We start from the raw sequence: 19,568 nt of genomic DNA, 5'->3' as shown, positions 1-19,568 counted from the left end.
TTATACACATGGCTCAAATGCAGATTTCTGTATCTATTACACATATTTTTTCCATCTAATACACGGTGTTTTTTGATATAACGCCATATATAGAAAACGTAATTTTTGATTAGCAATATGCATTGCTAAGAACCTAATTTGGACAATTTTAAAAGCTTTCTCAATATTTGGATTTTTGCACCCTCAGATTCCTGATTTTCAAATAGTTATATCTCTGCCAAATATTGTCTTATCCTAACAAACCATCAGTGGAATGGAAAGCTTGTTTATTTTTACATAAGCTATGTTTATGATTTCGTGGTCCAGGGTTTTATCTATCAAAAATAGTTTTGGGGTCCAGGGTTCACACACACATAGGCTATATAAATGGTTTATAAATAAATAAAAAAGCGTTAAGTTTGGGTTTAATTACAGTTGCTAATGATTCATTAATAACATGTATATGGCTTAAACGTTTTACTGCTTCTGTTATTTTGTTCCCCATATCCTCCTGATCCGGTTATGGGGGTTGAAAAGGAGTGGGTGTGTGAAAAGAGAGCGAGAGAGAGAGACGGTAGCGATCATCCGGCCTGATGTGTTCACCGCATCCTGTCTTCCGCGAACACCTCGTGCCCGCGAGCCATCCGCGCCTCCGGTCACATGACCGCCAACACTTTCAACAACACACAGCAAGCCCAGCTGACTCAGGTCCGGATAAACCCTCTGAACAAACTGCGTCACACACAGAAATGAGATGGTTGAGAATATTTTATTGTACAAAAGTGAGGTAGATGTACACCATAACATCATGATGTCTGTTTGTAGTAGCTTATGTCACATTGACCTGCTGGAAAACCCCTGACCATTAGCTGTCTGACCAAGGTCTTCTAGTTTGGACCAGTGAGAAACCACCTACAATGATCCAAAGCACAGCTTAATATGGATTTTCCAGCAAGAAGACCACACAAAAAGATCCCAGTCAGTGTAATGACTGGACAATGCTGACAGCACTTTAGACGAATACAGTCTGAACCACACACACACACACACACACAGAGAACAAACAGACACCATTAGTGGTAAATAAATAAATAGAAAATAAAGTTCTGGACATGAATATCCGTGGAAGTTCTCTCAGTCACACTTCTCGCAGAAGTAATAGCACCGCGTCACGTCCTGAATCAGAGAAACACGGTAGTTTGAACAAGCACCATTAGTCACACGTTTCCAAAACAAGCTGCTCTGGGATGAGTAATCGTCTGTCACATTGTTCCACTGTGAGTAATCACCCACTGACTTCTGCACCTCAGTCCAGAGCCCTGAGTACTCCAGCAGCAGACACGCGCCTCGACAGCGCGCAAAGCTCTCTCTGCTGTCCTTCTGTTGTGCCATTGCGCTTATAGTCTTTTCAACAAGTGACAATAGTTCTCGGCATGGGCACGAGTGTCCGTGAGTCGAGAGCTCTGCCGCAGTTCGAGTTACTCTGGGTCGCCTGGAGAGCTCCTCTGACCTCCGCGAACTCCAGTTTGGCTTTCTTGCATGGTAGGAAGTCCGGGTCTGTGGCTCCTTTGCTCCGCCGCTTTCTAGAGTGACGGTCCGTCCCGGCGGGGTTGCAGTTCTCTTTGTCCACTGCGAGTCCTGCGGGGTCGTGTATCTGTAAGGGACCCTCGAGCCCGGAGCTCTTCCCGTCCTCGGTAGCCTGTGTCTCGGTCGAGCGCAGAGCCGTAGGCGTGGAGCTCGCTGTGTCCATGGGCTCTTCTGCTTGTGCTGTGCTCTCCGTGGCACCGTGTGTGTCAGATTGCACCTCTTTCTCGCTGGTCAGTCGGGCCGAGTGGTAGATGTCCCGTGCAGATTTCATGACGAGGGTCAGCAGCAGGCTCCGGTGGAGACTGAGTCCACCGCGCTGCGTGCGCGAGCTGTATATTTTACTCAACGCCTGGACCATGATCTGCTTGGCCTCTGCCGTGACATCCATTGTTCTTAGTTATTCAGTTAACTTCTGAAAACAACAACAACGGTGTAGATAATTTCCCCTGAGCTCAGTTCACTTTCACTGTCGTTTCATTCACCGAAGTAAACCTCCGCGCAAAGACAGCGCGCTTTATGTAGTTTTGGTGACGTACGCGGTTTTGATTGACAGCCGGGCTCCTCCCATGACCTGCGGCTCTTGTTTTGAGGAAATAAGTCAGAACGTGTATCACTCTGTTTCTGATGTAATCTGTCAGAGGGGGTTTTGATGATTAGTGATTCGTTACTAAATTAATCATCGACTATCAATGACCTTTAAAAAAATATTTGTAAAAAAATAAACTGAAATAACTTAACGCAAATGTAATAACACGATTGTTTTATCGGTGCATTTAATTTCGAGTAATGTTATTTTTAAAGAAAATATATCTTTATAATCTTACCTTACACAAAGACACTTTGGATATTGTAATTTTAATTATTCTATTCCACTCTATTATTATCTAATTCTATTATATTTGGTTCTATTCTATTCTTACTCAACACAACAACACAATAACAAAGGTTTTGGCCTTTTTTTAAGCCTGGGTTAAATGGTCACTTTGATTTTCATGGATATTGTTAGCTTCCGCATTCTCTTGTGCCCATATAAGGAACATCCGCTAGTTGGTCCGCTCTGTGGAAAACCCGTGATGCGTGGGCGCGCTCGGACTACTTCCTGTTACCATATTTGCTTCAAATGATTTCGTCATAGCTACTAACCTCAGACGACATGTGCGCGTCAAACTTCCTCTGCCCATTTACGGATCGTATCCAGCTGTTTTCGCGTAAAACGTACAGCACCATTTTATCGAGCAGATTCCCAGGTGTTGTTTGAATGTTGCTTTCCCAAAGGGGTTTATTTTTCTCTGAATTCAGTCCACATTCAGTTTAGTGTTCGGTGGAAGGAATTATACAATAACACTGTGAATGTCGAATGTGAGACGAGATATGCTAATGCAATTCTTTTCAAAATACAACAGTGTTGTATTAGAGGCAGTGGATAGATTCAAGGCCATTTTATAAAATAAATAACGAAATGTCAATAAGGGCGCTCAAACTCAGTTTCTGGATTGCAGATTGTATGAAGAAAGGCTGCATAGGCACACATTTCTCTGTGGCTAGTTCTCAGTAAAAGCTCTCAATTACCACCCAAGGTCTGCATGATAACTCACAATAGCCTGATACAACGAGGAAAGAGTTCATTGAGTTATTGTGAGGTAAGAGAAAATCTATTTATCTGCTTGGCTCCCGAGTGTTGTGCAGTGTTGGCTGCAGTAAACCATTGCAAGTCTTGTGCCTTAAAAATAAAAAAATGTTTGACATTCAACATTTACTTTCCGGAAATGTAAATTATTAGTTTAAATTCTTACATAATGCTGGATTCAGGAAAGACCTCAGGTTTTTGTCAAACTGTACTCGCTCCATGTAGAAAGACTGTAGTTAGTGCATTGTGTTAAACATACTACTATTTACACAATGGTTCTTAACTAGGTGGACTCACCAGACATAAAGGGCTGCAAGAAGGCTTCAAAATATTGTTTAAAAAGAATAAAAGAAAAATACTTAAAGTATTATAAAAAAAATAAAATAAATAATAATTAAAATGCTAAAGCTGTTACATGGCTAGGATAATTTTCTTACTCCGTACATTTGTCTTGTTTTCCAGTACAAATCGCTCTTATTTTCTGAACCAAAAACAATATGTGTATATATATATATATATAAATATATATATATATTTTTTTTTTCAGAAAAAAAACTTATTGTTACTTTTTCTCCCTTTGCCATATCTTTTTTCCTTCTTGTTTTAAACAACATTTTGTATTTTTCAGAAAACAAGACTTCAAATCTGAAGTCATTTTGCTTCCCACATAAATGTAAAAAGTACAGTTATTGAGGTTCTATATACATACACATAGATATACATATACATATAATATGTATATATATATATATATATATATATATTCCCAGTGTAGAATTAATTCCCAGTGTACAGAGCAAAGCATAATTATTTAAATCTATTGACAGTCCTAGTTTTTTTTTTTTTTTTCCCTCTGGCCTACATAGTTGAGGGGGGAAAAAAAGTTGAGAATTGCTTTAACACACAAACAAACAGCCAAAGACAATCCTTTGTTATAAACTTTTATTAAGATATTCAGCTGTATCCTTTGACTTTTCTCTTACTCATTTTTTACAGTAGTTAATGTGCAATTACTTTTGATAATATTGGGTCACAGTTAGGGATTCACAAAGTTATTGGCACTTTGAACACAGACAGAATGGAGTGGATGAGCACTGGCGCTACAGGGTCACTGCATGAGCACAGCTGGGGATGGGTTACAACTCATGCTGAGAGTGCACGACTAACAATCAAACTTCATTAGTGCTTCCATGGAATATACAGTATATAGATTTGTATAGGGATGTATTCATAGAAAGTGAGACACTGCATCGTAAAAACAAAAGTTTCACAACCAGTTTGTTGTTTTGAGTGTTCAAGCGAGCTGATGTCATCCCCCATCCTGTCTGTATTTCTCTGTAATTCGTGATACTATGTCCGGACGTCAATTTGTCCGGCTGTCACACACGTTACTTTACCAAAACATTTGCAAAGTTGGGTTATAATCACCATCCGTCTCATTTCAGGGAAAGACTGAAAGCAGAGTGTTGGGGTGTGCTGGAAGAGAACGCAACACGCAGAGAAAGAGGTGAGAGTATCTTTATGTGGTATATCTGTTATTTAGAGTGGAATAGCAGTGCTGCATTCTGGGTAAAGAGGCTTAGGTTGACAAAAAAAGTAGCAAAAACTGCAAGCCAACGGAAACCCTGCAAAATACAGCCATTGCTCCAGAACAGACGGACCCGGTTTCTGCCTTTTTTGCAGAAAGGAAAGACAGTCACAGTTTATAAAAGAGTTCAATTTATAATACATCGCTCCGTACTCTCTCTGGCATGCTGTCAGCGGTCCGCCAGGTTACAAATTCACAATGATCTACAATGCACAGGACCCCAACAAACTGTGTTACGAGGAAGAATGACAAGACTTAAACTCACCCGCTCAGGCGTCCGCCGTCTATCTGCTCTCTGCACTCCGTGACACAGTCAGACTGAATTACAAGGTGCCGAGGAGCACGTCTATGAACGCAAACCCCAGAAAAAGGTGCTTTACTCGAGCACAGAGAGCAGACAGATAGACAGCGTGATATGGACATCCCGGCCTTTTTGATCAACACTGGTCCCTTCATTCAAACTTGATAACAGGCGAGGCTAAGTAAAGGAAAAATCCTTTAAAAAGTGAAAAAAATTATGATTTCGAACTTGCGCCGTGGTTTGGTGCTCTTTTGGGCTGGTTGTGATGCTCAAACAAACAGAGCAACTTTTTGATAGCGCCACGGAGCCACAGTGTTACGCCTTTTAGAGGGAAAAATACAAATAAAGATCAACCTTCAAATGGCTTACTTGTAGTATTTTAACAATAATAAAATAAAAAAATAATTACACGTCACCTTCAACTTCCTTGTAAGAGATAGGCCATTTTTTGTGGCCGTCAAGAGTCATCTTTCTCAGGCGTGACACCCCCTGGTGTTGACTGTAAGTAGTAAATCTAAGCTGCAGTAACAGCACACAGACAGCGGGTGGCGCACGGACACAGCGGTTCCTCTCCAGCGACGCATGCAGCATATGTGATCTGTGCCATCAAAATGGAGGACGCATAAACACTGGCACAGTCATAGCTGGCGAGAGAGAAAGAAAGAGAGAGAGAGAGAGAGGGGAGCACTGCTGCTCCGTGCCCCACCCAGATACACACGCAGTTCGTCTCCCGCAGTCCTCCTGAAAGGCACCAGTGACCCAGCAGACCTTTAACATCTAAAGAATAGCACACATAGCACCAGTACATCCCTCACCATAACCCCCCACCACTTTAGTCGATAAAAAGAAATGGAGAAAAAAAAAAACACTCCGTACTCTATCATCAGTCAAACAACTCTATATTGTATCTTTAAAAAACTTGGCAAGTCAACTCTTTCACCTTGAATTAGTAGTTGTTGAAAAGTAAATACAGTACACGTGGTCTGCTAAAAGAATGGAGGAATAAAACGGGAGAAGGAAATGGATGCTTGCACGTTCCCAGATGTTGATTTCGCAGGCTACTCGAATGTTGTACACTTCTAAACAAGAGGCATTATTGTTTTCTGGTCCAAAGGATAAGAAAAAGAAACGAGGTCACCGGTCAGACCTGAACCAGACTGCAGTTAAGTAGTAAACTTGCCAGGAGTTCACTTTATTTGCTACGACGCTTAAGCCAGAAAAAAAAAAAAAAAAACACAACAACTACAATTTCCAGATATACAAACACAGCAGAAGCCAGACTTGGTTATGCAACTAAAAGAAATGAAAACATGAGCTAAAACAAGAGGGGTGAAAGACCTAATGTAAGCCATCAATTAAAAAGACGAGTGACCTGTTCAAAACGTGGTCAAAATCTGTTCAATAGTCTCTTTGATATTTACATCAGTATTCTGCACGGCTGGCCACAGACGCAGGGGTGCATTCTGGTCCGGGCCAGACACCGACACATACACATCCATGAAGTTTAGTCCAAAAACCATCGATTACACTCTACAAAAAAGGTGCACAATCCACCACTCTCCTCTACAAAAAAGGTGCAAAAAGCTCTAGTTCAGTCTACGAAAAGGTGCAAAGAGGTCCACTTCCTCTGTCAGAAAGGGGGCGGCTACTGTATGTGTCCCAGGAGATCAGACGCGTGAAAATAAAACATGATTTATACCAACACGCAGTGCCTAATAACTCTGGTATGAAATAGCCTACAATATCGGATTTCTGTTTTGGTGAGGCATGCGTGTTTAAAACCCATGCCTGAGCACACATTAAGACATCACATGAAATCCCATTCAAATCCCGATGGAAATCCAGGATATGCAAAAGTTCACGGCTTACGGCAAACTTTCAGACGGCCGAATTTCCTTAAAAGCATCCGTTTGAGACGCCTCGGGCACATAAACGCTGAAACAAACATACCCTAAATCCCCGACTCAACACATCACCCACATGCAAACACACAGTGCCAACTATGTGCAAGGAATGTATACAGATGGTGACTTGTGCGGACACAGACATGCTTGCCTAAGCGAGCACAGACACACACACATACACACACACAGCTGCCCAAACAGGGACATGGGCAACATGAAGAGACTTAATCACTCCGACTCCTCCTCTCCTGGGACACAGGCGATGGAAACCCTCCTCCGCTCCCAAACACACACAAAGTCACTACCTTAAGACAGTAAAGTGACTAACAATGAGAAGCACAACCTCCCTTCCCCCCGGGCTGTAAAAGCGTGTTTGTGTGCGATGATGGGGGAAGCTCAAAAGGTTTTGAGAGATTAAAAACACTTTGTTGTTATGTCCTACACAATTCTTCTTTTCTCTTAAAGAGATAGTTTATCCAATTCGGCCTTCATTTGCTCACCATCAAGTCTTTTCGAACCTGTAAGGTATTCTTAAAGAACACTTTCATGTGCATGCAGTGAGAGTCAGCGAGTCCAAAACAAGACTGAACCCCACTGGCCTTTCACTGAATGAAAACAAACACTTTTCTTTTGTGTTTGGTTTGAGATGAGGGTGAGGAAATGATCTCAGAATTTACATTTCTGGATAAACTGCCCCTGTACATCGAATTCAGCCTCGGACACGAGCGTGATCGAGATACAAGCCAAGCACCAGTCTTTGAAATGCAAGATAATCCTTATGCAAAAATAGTCCTTATTTTTTCTCACTATTTCCATTTAAAGCCTGACAACAAGGTGTCTTTTGAGAAACATTTAAGAAAAAAATTTAAAAGGTTTAAAAAAAAAAAAAAAAACACAAAAGACGAGATTTTAAAACAATCCCTCTCTCTCGAGCTCTAAAGGTGCGAGCAGATAAATATATTTTTATCCTTTACAGTCCTTAATCATCTTTCATCAACTCTGGATTCATATGAATCACATACAGTGGAACAAGTAGAAGGAGAAAGGAGAAAACGGCGACATAAAAAACAAAAGAACGTGGCAGACTAAGATCCCACATATATTTTGGGAGGAATGGAAGCAGAGAAGGATATCAGATTCTTTCCGTTTTAGACAGAACGAGAGACGGAATATGCAACCTTCTTCTCTTTCTCCTCTCCTCCCTCACTACTTTCTCCATCTGCTGTCCCTTCAGATCTTATGACGGGCATTTTTCCTGTCTCTCTCCTGGGCCAAATACAATCGGCTAGTCTGACATAGCCAGGTGCTACAAAATCATGAATACATTCAAATTCAGTAGAGAGAGGTCCGGGACCTCGGACCTCCGGTCGCAAGAACCTTTCCTGGTCCTAATTACGCATTCCTATAGCATCGGTGACTAGATTTACTTGCCGAGCAGGAAGGCAAAGGGGATCTTCTGTGCAAAAGAGGGTTATTCAGCAAAAAACAAAAATGATTGAAAAGAAAATAGTGCCCCTGGCATCAACCCCTTGTGATCCTCCCGATGCTAGACCGTGCAATCTCCTCCAATCTCCTACCGGACTCTCCCTTTCCCATCCCAGGCAGAAGCAGCAGAGCCCAGAGTCACGCAGCGGGGTGGGAGGCGGGGTGGCAGAGGGGATGGGGCAGGGCTTTCCTCACCGAGTCGCTCACTGAAACAAAGTACCGTTGTCTCCGCCCACACCCTGCAGAGACTCGCCCGAGGATCCTCCGGTCTCCACGGAAGCTCCGCCCTCCAGGCTCGCCGTCTCGAAGGCGGGGTCGCCGCTGAGGCCATCCGCTTCCATCTTGATGCTGTCGGGGAGGAAATTGGCATAGGCATCGCCCTCCGCCATCAGTAGCTTCAGCTTGGGGATCCAGCTCTTCCTCACCACGCGCCGAGCGTTAGTGCACATGTCCGCCGCGATGGCGTTCATCTCGCTCTCCTTAAAGCTGGTGGCGAAGTTCTGGCAGTAAACTGTTGACACAAGGGAAGAAGATATTTCCAAAAACTAGATCACACCAAGAACCAGAACTATTACAGATAACTTTCAGCTCCCACACCGATTCATGATAACGTTCTGTTTATTAGAAGCATGTGCTTAGGTATGTCGTCTGGTGCCGGGCTGATTCTGATTGGCTGTCAATGGTTTTATCACTCAAAAGCTGGATAATAAGTGATTTTTAACGTGTTTTGCAACAAAATCATTCCTTTTTGACTTCCCCTTTCTCGCAGAGTTATATTGATTGTCAAATGCGTTATTATCACGATTCAATAATTGTAGCAATTTTAAACATTCTGCAATATGCTGAGTGATGCGATAACATATCAAAATCCCTTTCAGGGAAAATCTGTTTACTCGATGGCCAATTTTGTCTCCGGGCAGCTCATGCAAGACCGAGTGCCATCTAAAAAAAAAAAAAAAAAAAAACTGCTAAAATCTCAAATCTCAAAAACTGCTCGCTGTACTTAAATTACATATCTCAAACTAGCTACAAAATCTGAAATGAACTGCCCCATGAAAGTTGTTTCTAAAGTTAAAAAAAAAAGTGTTTACAAAGCAGTTTTTACAGGCAACACCAGCCAATGCGCATAATTACACTGTGCGCAATCATTACATTTATGACTGCGCATGCACATTGGCTGGGCTAGCCTCAGGTTTCTATGGGAACCAGAGACAATTGCAATGACATTTCCAATCAGCGACTGGCTCTTTCATTTAGAAGGCGGGACTATTTCATCATATTAACCGATGCAGTTTTTCCTATTCATAAGTTTAAGAGTGAACAGTCTTTGTCTATAGTCTTTGCATATATAGAGATATATTAAGAATGAGAGAGCATTATAGAGAGAAGTGACAGCATTGAGACTCTTGTGTTGTTTGTAAAATGACAGTCTGAAAAAAAAAAAAAAAAGATTCCTATTATTAATTTGATCTGTTTTTTCACATTATGCACAGAGCTTGTAAAATGAAGTGCAGTACTTACAAATCAAGTCAGGTCATGAAAAAAAAAAAAAAAAATCATACTTTGTGTCTGTGTCTCAATAGCACACAAATATTGCAAAACTATACCGAACAGTTTTTCCCCCCTACCCCTAGTGAACAGTTTTAAAGGGACCATTCAATTCAATTAAAAATCTGTCATAATATACACACCCTCAAGTTTAGATTTAAGGCCACTGGCCTATGACTTCTATAGTCTGAAAACAAAAAGTAAACAGCTAGCTGCATCCGTCTGGTTATCAACATTCTTGAAAAAAAATCTTATTATGTGTTCAACAAAAGAAAGAAATTATAATGGTAAGTAAGCGATGACAGACTTTTCCTTTTTGAGTGAAATACTATAAAAGAGCGGCAACTCACACTTGACTGCGTGCAACACTCGGCTGTCCAGCGGCTTACGGCTGGGGTCATTGGTGGAGGAACGGATGCCGGTCCCACAGCTGTTGGCCAGAGTACTCCTGTACATCACACAGAAACAGAAAGTTAGACGTCATACCCTTTCACTGTTATGGAAGACGTCTTTAACGTTTCCAAGACTCACCTGTCGAAGAAAGCAGCCAGCAGCCTCCTCAGAAGGACTTTGTGTCTGGTCCCCGCACTGACGTGACAGTTCATCAGCTGAGCTCGGGAGATGTACACACTGGTGCCTGTCCACAATATACAGCAATCTCACTTAAAAAAGGTGTGAAACTTCATTCATATTCATGTCATCAAGACATACAAGCAGTTACATATTGAAAGACTGACAAATGCCTTGTGACTCATTGATTTGCATGAATGCATAGAAGGCCCAAAAATGAATGAATACTAATCACGCAAAGCTCAGAGAGAAATTCAGCTTTCCTTATTACTGCTAAAGATCATTCATGTGTGTTCGTACTAACAGTGACTTGTGAAGTTTAAGCACTGACTGTTGTCCTGACATCCGTTTTTCTATTTCTGCAGCTTTTCTACACCTATGGCTTTGTTAAATATGGTTGATGTTCTTCTGCATCTATCTGTGTGATAACTTATGCAGTGTTGTGCTCACTGCAGATACTCATTAAATGCAACTTCTGAAAGAAGTCTCTAAGACAATACAATTAATGCAATAATAGTGAAAACTGATATTATTTGAAAAGAACCATTTTCTATTTAACATTTTAAAATGTCATTTATTCCCGTGATGGGAAAGAAGTCAAACCAGATGTTGGACATCAGAATTCAAAAAACAAATCCTACTTCCAAGCGTTATGGGTTTGACTAAAACTAATTCAAACCATTTCAGAAGCTTATTTTATCCTTATCTCGCTCTTAATTAAACATTTTTGTCTCATTTCCATTTTTTGCTTTTCACTCCTCCAGCGCTTTGTATTTGTTCATCTTTTAATGACTTTCTGATGACTTTTTTTTTCCCTCAAAGACCATGGTTTTTTCCATTTTTTTTTTATTGCAAGTCTTGTCTGTTTCAATTCCTCGTTTCATTTTCCACTTTATATTGCTTCATGTCTGGTCTTGTTCGATCACTTGCCTTTATCGTATTTGTAAAGCACTTTGCTCTGCATGTTTATATATACGTGACTGCTGTTTAAATAAAGTTCCAGCGATTAGCGGAATTCATCTGTAACTTACATGTCCTGAACAGATCCAGTCGGGCGGCTCAGAGTCACTAAAGGCCTTGATTTACAGCTCACAAAAGCCTCCACTACACTACAGTCACTCAACAAAACCTGTTCTACACCATAATACCACAACACGGCTTTTCCAAACACGGTGGACCCATCAATCATCACACAAGATCATTTGCTTTTCATGGGCTATTGAACATGACTCAGTTGTATGATGCCGGTTCTCCTCCCTATTTGACTCTACTATAGATTAACCGTAACATTGTTTTCTCAGCAGATGTTTTCATAAAACCCATGCAGGATGATATGACGAAGGTTTGAACAACAAAAGAAGGATTTATTCCACTACAGTATACCTTTGACTCAAGATACTTTGGTTCATCGGTTGCGTTTTTTTTTTTTTTTTTTTTTGTTAATGAACAGGTACAGTGATTAGACTCGGACCTGAAACTAGCTCCAGTTTCTCTGCAGGGTCACCTTCCTCATACAGTTTGGGGTGACAGCGGTTGCCGATCTGAGCGATGAGCTCGGTGGGGAGAGAGGCGAGATCCTGTCGGCCACGCATCCTGGGCCGCGTCTCTGAGTGGTCCGGCAAGGCCTCCACACGTTCACCTGCTGAGAAAGGGAACGGAGTTAACCAAGAGTAGAGAAAGCGTGAAGACAAAAACGTGATCTCCGTGCATGAAGTCTTGACAGCCGTGAAGTCTTTTGACTCTCAAAGACAGACAGATAATACAGAGCTCTTGGGACCAAGACTAATAAAAGACCTGTGAAATCCAAAGGCATCAGAACACATTCGGTTTTCATGCCGTCTGAGAGAAGATAAGAAGTACTTCTCATAAAATATTCATGAGCTCCAAACAGTTCAAGCATTTAGCAAAAAGTGTGAATTTAGCTGTGATGATATTCCTATTTAAGAAGCACAAAAGAATGTAGACAATAGTTAACTTAAAATGAAAAGCAATAAAGCAAGAGGCTGTATACATTACAGCACACACAGGAGCAAAGGAAGTGCTAATTTAAACTTAAAAATAAATTCTCCTCTGCCATCATCAAACCTGTGACTTCTGTTTTCTTCAGTGGAACCAGACGAAGACATTTTTGTGGTTTATTTACAATGCAATCATGAATTGGGAGTGGAGATGGCTTTTTGTGTCTTTATACACCGAAAATGGTGAAAGTTGATGGGTGTAGCAGTAATGTTTAATTTGTAGAATAATTATTCTTTTTATTCATTCATTTTTGTTAAGGGAAATATTGTAAATGAATAATAACTATGCTGGAAAAAACGTAGCACCAGACATTTCATCTGTATTGAGACATGCATTCTAGTGTAACAAATTGTCGAAATGCTTGGGGACTTTGTTCTCTCCAGCGGTTGTTGATTGAATTTTGAGGTGTGGGAGCTGCAATCAACTACATGTCACCAGAGAGAAGTCTTTTCATTTTCCGTTAAAAAAAAAATTTGATTAAAAATTGCAAGGTCAAATAAATAATGAAAATGTATGCATGGACGAAATGTTCAAAATAAGTAACATGCATCTAAAAATATAGAGAGTAAAATTAAGTTGACATTTAATAAAAAAAAAAAAAATTGTCAATTTCTTGCAAAAAGCTATAACTGCTTCAGAAAACTTGAATTATAATGCACGGGTCATATGGACAATGTTTGTGGTGCATTTGCATCTTTTTTTGACATTTAAAAGCTCCAGTCTGCATTTATTGTAATCCAATGGAAAAGGCAACAAGCACATTGTTAAAATTTCACCAGCTCTGTTCCACTGAAGATAAAGTTGTCATACAAGTTTAGAATAATAAGAGGTTGAGTAAATGATTTCAAGTATTTCGTGGGCTGCAGCAGTGCTGTGGACTCACCTGTAGCACCCACGTTGAGCATGCTGTACATGGTGTACATGTTGCAGATCTGCCTGTACTGCTCTTCAGTGCCGTCATCCACCGCCTCCTCCTCTTCCTCATCATCATGGTAAGAGATGGGCGAATCACTGGCATAGGCACTCAAAGTACCGGGGCTGGTGCCTTCAGGGGTGGCACTGCTCGTGCCGTTGCCATTGGTGCTTCCGCCTCCACCGTGCCCCCTGTGCCCATTCCAAGACCCATACCAAGTCCCATGCTACCTTGCTGCTGAATAGCGCTTCCACGTGCCATTTCTTGGGAAAAACGAGCTGCCTTCCTCATCCCTCCTCCGCCGGCTGCCCCTGAGCCTCCGCCACCTTCCCGATTGCCTCCTTCCCAAAGCCGCTTGGCCACCGGCGTGCAAACCACCGAATACGGCGAGGCCTCCGGCTGCTCTGTCTTCACCCGAGAGACGAGGGGCAACGGGGTCAAGCAGGAAGTGGGTCGACTGGCTGTCGTAGCCACCACCCCGCCTCCGCCGTTAGCCGCAGCACCCGCCGCCGTCTGGGTAACAGGGCTCTGAGGCTCCGACGGAGGGGTTTCTTCAGTATGGAGGCCCTGTGAGTCACAGCTGGGCGAGCTGACCTTCAAGAAGAACTCCGTGCCCTTTTCCATAATCTGCTGGATCTGGAGGAAGCCGGCCGTGTACATGAGCAGAAACTGGTCTCCGACGTTCATGCTGAGGCGGCCGGTGTAGCAGAAGGCCAGGATCTGCTGAAAGCTCTGCGGCTGTACGGCCGGGGGCAACTCCACCACCGTAGGGGTTTTGCTGCCCGCACTGCTGTTGAAAAGGTCACGGAAGTAGGAGCTGCTGGCCGCCAGCACGGCGCGGTGGGCTTTAAAGGTGTGGCCTTTCACCACCACGGACACGTCGCAGTACAGCCCCTGCAGCCGCTGCTCGTTCAAACACTCCAGGACATTGTTGCCGAAGTTTGGGATCGCCATCTGAAGGGTCTGAGCCATGGCGCTATGGCCAGCACCACCAGAGAAATCTGAGCAGCACCGGAGGAAGAGAAGGAGAGAAAGAGAGATGGAAGAGAAAGAAAGAGATCTTTGTCAGCAGCATTCTCTCAGCAGCACAGTAGTTCATCCCTGAAGACTCACTGCAACCATCATTTGCTTTTAAAGCAGTAAAAATCCTCCGAATCCGACACAATTTATTGCAAGACACAAACGGCCACCAGCAACAGACTGTTACATTAAAAGGTGAGATGTATAAGTCCCCAGGGAGGAGTCTGTGTGCAATTCGAGCGGCCTAGAACACGCGAACTCTATAAAAAAATAATAGGGGGGGTTGGCGAGCCGGCTCTTAAATCCTGTGAGCGGGATGTGACTGCTAATCTGAATGAGATGGTGATTCAGCTGAGACAGAGATAAAATGGCACTCTTTACAGTACTACAGCAGCGAGGGAGAGAGCGCCACACAGATAGCAAACCAGTGATTGAGGTCATAGTTGAGGAAAAGGGAGGAAAACAATGGGCTTTGACTAACATGGCAGTCAGTCTTATTACAGCTAAATGTGACACCATGAGCAAAGCCATCGTTACAGTTTACAGCCGTGCTGCTGGGGAAATTCAATACAGACGCTTAACCTGCACGTTCTACTATAAAATGGGCTGTCCAAAACTTTACTACAGAGTTTAAAACTGCTTACAATGCCTTCCATTTTAGGCAAAAAATACGCTCATATTAGTCGGGGGAGGATTTTTGGCGGATCAGCGGCAGAATGAGTGGCAGATCTTTTTGAGAAGGCACAGATTGACATTTTGCCGTCAGCGCAAAAATTGTGGCTTATTGTTTAGCAGTCACTTGGTGAAGTAAAAACAGCCCTCAAATCATGTCAGCTAAACCAACACGACAGAATAAACTGTGATGTGATATACTTCACACATTAAGATTAGACGGCGGTAGGCAGAACATCTGGGCACATGTTTCCCACACAAGCCATTGCATTAAAAATCACTGAATCTGATCTGATCACACAGAACTAACAGGACATTCGTTGTTAAAGAAGTACCCTCTTTGTCTGACTTCAGGCTCGCTCCCCCTCCCTTGCATGCGCACACACACACACACACACACAAACACAAGCCATAGACATCGGACAAAACGGCTTGTTTACAGTTGGCCAGAGAGCAGTGGCACACATACACATTGAGAGGCCCAGGGTTTATTTAAGAAGCTTTCCCTCGGGGTGGGGAAGAGAGGACACCTTAGGTATGGTTATCACAGTGTGCAAGGAACAGAGACTTTTAAAGTCTTTATTCACAAGCCAATCTGCACGTATGAGACTTTCAAACAGTCAACATGCAATAACTGATGAGGCTGGAGCATCTATCACATGTACTTGTAAAAACACAGAAAAAAAAGCAATGTCATATCTTCAGTCTTATTTTACTAAAAGTAAGGTAAACTACTGAAATTTCTAGCACTTATTGTCAATGACAAATTATTTACTCTAAAGGGATATTTTTTTTACCATACTACGGACGTCTATGTCTACCATCAACTGTTTGGTTGCAAAAATTATTTAAAATATCCACTTTTGTCAGAAAATAGAAACTTGTACAGTTTTGGGACAACTTGAAAGGGAGTAAAAGGTGACAAGAATTTTTATTTTTAAGTGAACTACTGCTTTTAATTTCTTGTTAAGTCATGTCAACTGGGCCAATCAAAATCAAAACGTGTCCTAGTTTACCTGAACTCACCCACAGTCAAAGGCAAAGGTGCTTGTAACCGTTTTACTAAACCATTGCTGTCAATATATAAAAATAATTCATTGTAATTAATCTAAAGATTTACACATTTGGTGATTTGAGCATTACCACATTGTGCCTTCTTTAAGGAAAGAAAATTATAAATACATGAATCTGTTTGTTTGGTGCTACAGAACTTCTTTGCTTAACTAGCTTCCAACTTTTTTTGAAAGGAAAGATAAGCAAACATAAGAAGAGTGAAAAAAAATGATGTTTTACGTAGGAAAAATAAAGTAAAGATAAAGAAAACATTGTTCAATTCAATATTTGTATAAAAGAATGGTACATGGGAAGTCGATGATTTTCCATTAGAGTAACATGATACACTATTTATATTACATTTATACATATATTACAATATAGATTCTAAGACGCTAACTGGTATAAAAAATAAAAATAAAAAATAAATAACTTAAATATAAAAAGATTGAGGCCCCTTAGGAAGTTTACAGAGAGTGTCCAAGCGGGGTCCCGGGCCCCAGTTGAGAACCACTGATGCACATCAAAGCAAAAAGAAACATCTGTCTAATACTGTGATGCCAAGCCTGTGTGATGGAAGTGCAGACATACGCCGATACATGAACTAACACTAATCCAGCGATGCAGGACAGTGAAGTAGAAGATAAAAAAACAGAGCAAACCTTTGGCCGCCAGTACAGCGGTGTTATGAGGCTGTGTCGGCGGCAGGCTAACCGTGTGTCCGTCCGGAGCTCTCCCCTGGCACGGGACGTGGAGGGGGTGAAGAACGATGGCAAAAAGCGCCCACTATGAGCCACTCTGTGTGAAATGTAGCACCTACATGCGAGCGAGCACAAACGCAGCGGAGGTAACGTTAAGCGGTGCGTCGCTCGAAATGAGCAAGTTTGCCGCTCTTGTCCCGTCTTTGCCAATGCACCGCACCGAGAGCGAGCTCGTGCCTACATCCTCGGGCCTAAACGGGTCCGCCAAAACGAGGCTTCGCCCCGTTCCGTTACAACGGCAACACTCAACAATCTCCAACGATTAAATGAACAGCCGGTATTGGCATCACAAAAACACAACCAAGTGCATACGTTTCGGTCCTCGGGATTTCAAAGTTAATGTTGCATGGCGTTTCCGCGCGAGTTCGGATACCCCACCTTATCTTATTTCACAGACATCAACAGGTCATCCCGGGACAAATGCTCGTACTGGGGGCGAGCCAGACTGAACCAGCGCCGACGCTAGGGGGGGTCGGCCAGACTCCGCCGATAAGAAAATGAGCAAACTACTCCTTGCCACAACAACATCGATCACGCGCAAAGTGTCGCCTTCAAAATCTAAAGCATATATATATATAAGACGTCTGGCTGACAGATTAAAAAGATCCCGGAAATCGGGTTTTTAAGTGAGCCAGATCTGACTCCGGAACATCTGCCAGCACGCGCGTTCAGCCATGTCTGTGAGGTCGGTGAAGTGGTTAAACTTTTTGTTGGTACCATTAGTCTGTGCCCATCCCCCACCGCACACCTTCCCCAAATCAATGCCCCCCAAACATCTCAAATCCGCCGGATTTCAGCCAAGATTCCAGGACAGCCGCTCGCTCGCGCGCCGTCCTCGCGTGACGCGCCGCGCGGATTCAAATGCGGGATACTCACCCCTTAGCTGGAGGCCGTTTCAAAGTGTTTCAATGGAGTCCGACGCGCTCGCTCTCCTTCACTCTCTCGCCTCGACTGTCTCGCGCTGGAAACAGCCATTCATTGTGGGCATAGGCGCGGAGTCGATCGCAGAGCTATCGAGGCGCGAACTCTTTTTTTCCAGCGGGATGCGGAGCGCAGAGCCACTGATCATGCATAGACTAGACATGACTCCCCGTCGTCACTCAATCGCATGATCATCACAGGCGCAGCCTCAATGCCAGGAGACCTATCCAGCGTCGAGATGTGTTTGCGCATAGGCTGGCACAGCAACAGCAAAAAGAGCCACCGCCTCGTTTCCATACGTGCGCAAAAAGTAGGCCATGCCTCTACGTCTTTCCAGACAAATCCCCATGCACGCGAGACGATGTTAACGGGAACACCAAATAACGTTTGCTTATACCGAATCAGCGTTTAGAGCTCGAGAATTTCACTGCGATCCGCTTAGTCATGAGTGGCGCATTTGCTTTTTCTCTCGCTTATTTCAGTAAAATCCCTACATAATTAATTTCAACAGCCCTACATGTAAATAAGCACCTGTCAGCGTCAATGAGGCTAGAGGACGATTCTTGATTAGAATCGTTTATCAATGCATTTCACGTGGGAAGCATGAAGCACTCACTGTATGTTCGAGTAATCCATCTAAGTTTGCGCGCACCAGACCTGCAGGTGACGTACATCTATGTTTCTGAACCTATACGACCGCGTGACGTCACATGCTGAACATATAGATGTCCTTACATTACCCCGGTGAGATGCATTTCCAATTGCATTTTTTTTTGCGTCTGGAAAACGTGCGCACGGGCTTCCGTAGTCACGATTTGGTGAAAGTGAAACAGTGGGTTGCCAGATTGGGGTATGTGTAGTATTTCACTGCATTTCTTTTTGTCATGCCTTTTTGTTTACTTCTGCAGAAGCTCTAAAATCAGACAGGTCCATATTATATACCATTTTAAGCGAGGGAGGTTATTTTGGGATTTCATTAGTGGATTGGACAACTAAATCATTTTTTTCGATGTTTGTTTTGTTGCTTTCAGTGGGGTTTTTGCTTGAGCGCTGTAACTTGAACCTGAGACACATTATCCAGTTTTTGATAACTCGTGTGTTACATTGTCACTTTATATAAACAGGATCATTGTGTTGAAATGATATTAAGAGTAACCCTTTAAAAAACCCGATAAGTGACATCTCAATTCAGATAAAATGTTCAGTTTACAACCATTACTATAATTTTTCAAAAGTAATATTTATAAATACCGTTTGTCTATTTAATCTGTCATTAAACTAATTTACTTCTCTTTAATCAAACTAGCCATATCCGAAATTTAACTGACCATTTGTTGAACGAATAAAAACATAAACATCCGGCCCCATGTTGTACCCATAGACTGTAAAAATGTAGTAGCTAATTTGAGGAAAGTGATGATGTAAAATGTATACGTTGGAAAATTCAAACAAAACGTAACACTGCCATCTATTGGCATTGTTACAACATCTCAGGATGTAGAGGGTTTTATTTTCACTTAAAAAGAAGCTCCAACCCTTTCAAACCTTTAGTCTACGTATTCTTTCGGTGAGCGTGATTTCACCAAGAACAACATCCTTATTGATCCTGGAACAACATTC

General features: G+C 42.4%; 1 protein-coding gene and 1 pseudogene across 1 annotated transcript; both read right to left on the bottom strand.

The window, feature by feature from the left end:
- Positions 1-729: 729 nt before the first annotated feature.
- LOC113047210 (immediate early response gene 2 protein-like) lies at positions 730-2,067 on the bottom strand. Its single transcript, XM_026208546.1, has one exon. It carries the CDS (start codon positions 1,952-1,954, stop codon positions 1,388-1,390), a length of 567 nt encoding a protein of 188 aa, XP_026064331.1. The 5' UTR covers positions 1,955-2,067; the 3' UTR covers positions 730-1,387.
- A 2,051-nt stretch (positions 2,068-4,118) lies between these two features.
- Positions 4,119-18,742, bottom strand: LOC113047189 (nucleus accumbens-associated protein 1-like; annotated as a pseudogene).
- Positions 18,743-19,568: the final 826 nt, after the last annotated feature.

This window comes from Carassius auratus, chromosome 28 (genome assembly GCF_003368295.1).
Source record: "Carassius auratus strain Wakin chromosome 28, ASM336829v1, whole genome shotgun sequence".
In the NCBI taxonomy this organism is placed as follows: domain Eukaryota; kingdom Metazoa; phylum Chordata; class Actinopteri; order Cypriniformes; family Cyprinidae; genus Carassius; species Carassius auratus.
This window is presented reverse-complemented; position numbering and strand designations above follow the sequence as displayed.

Excerpts from the sequence above, each read along its gene's own strand:
- LOC113047210 (XM_026208546.1), bottom strand. The coding sequence starts at position 1,954 with ATGGATGTCACGGCAGAGGCCAAGCAGATCATGGTCCAGGCGTTGAGT.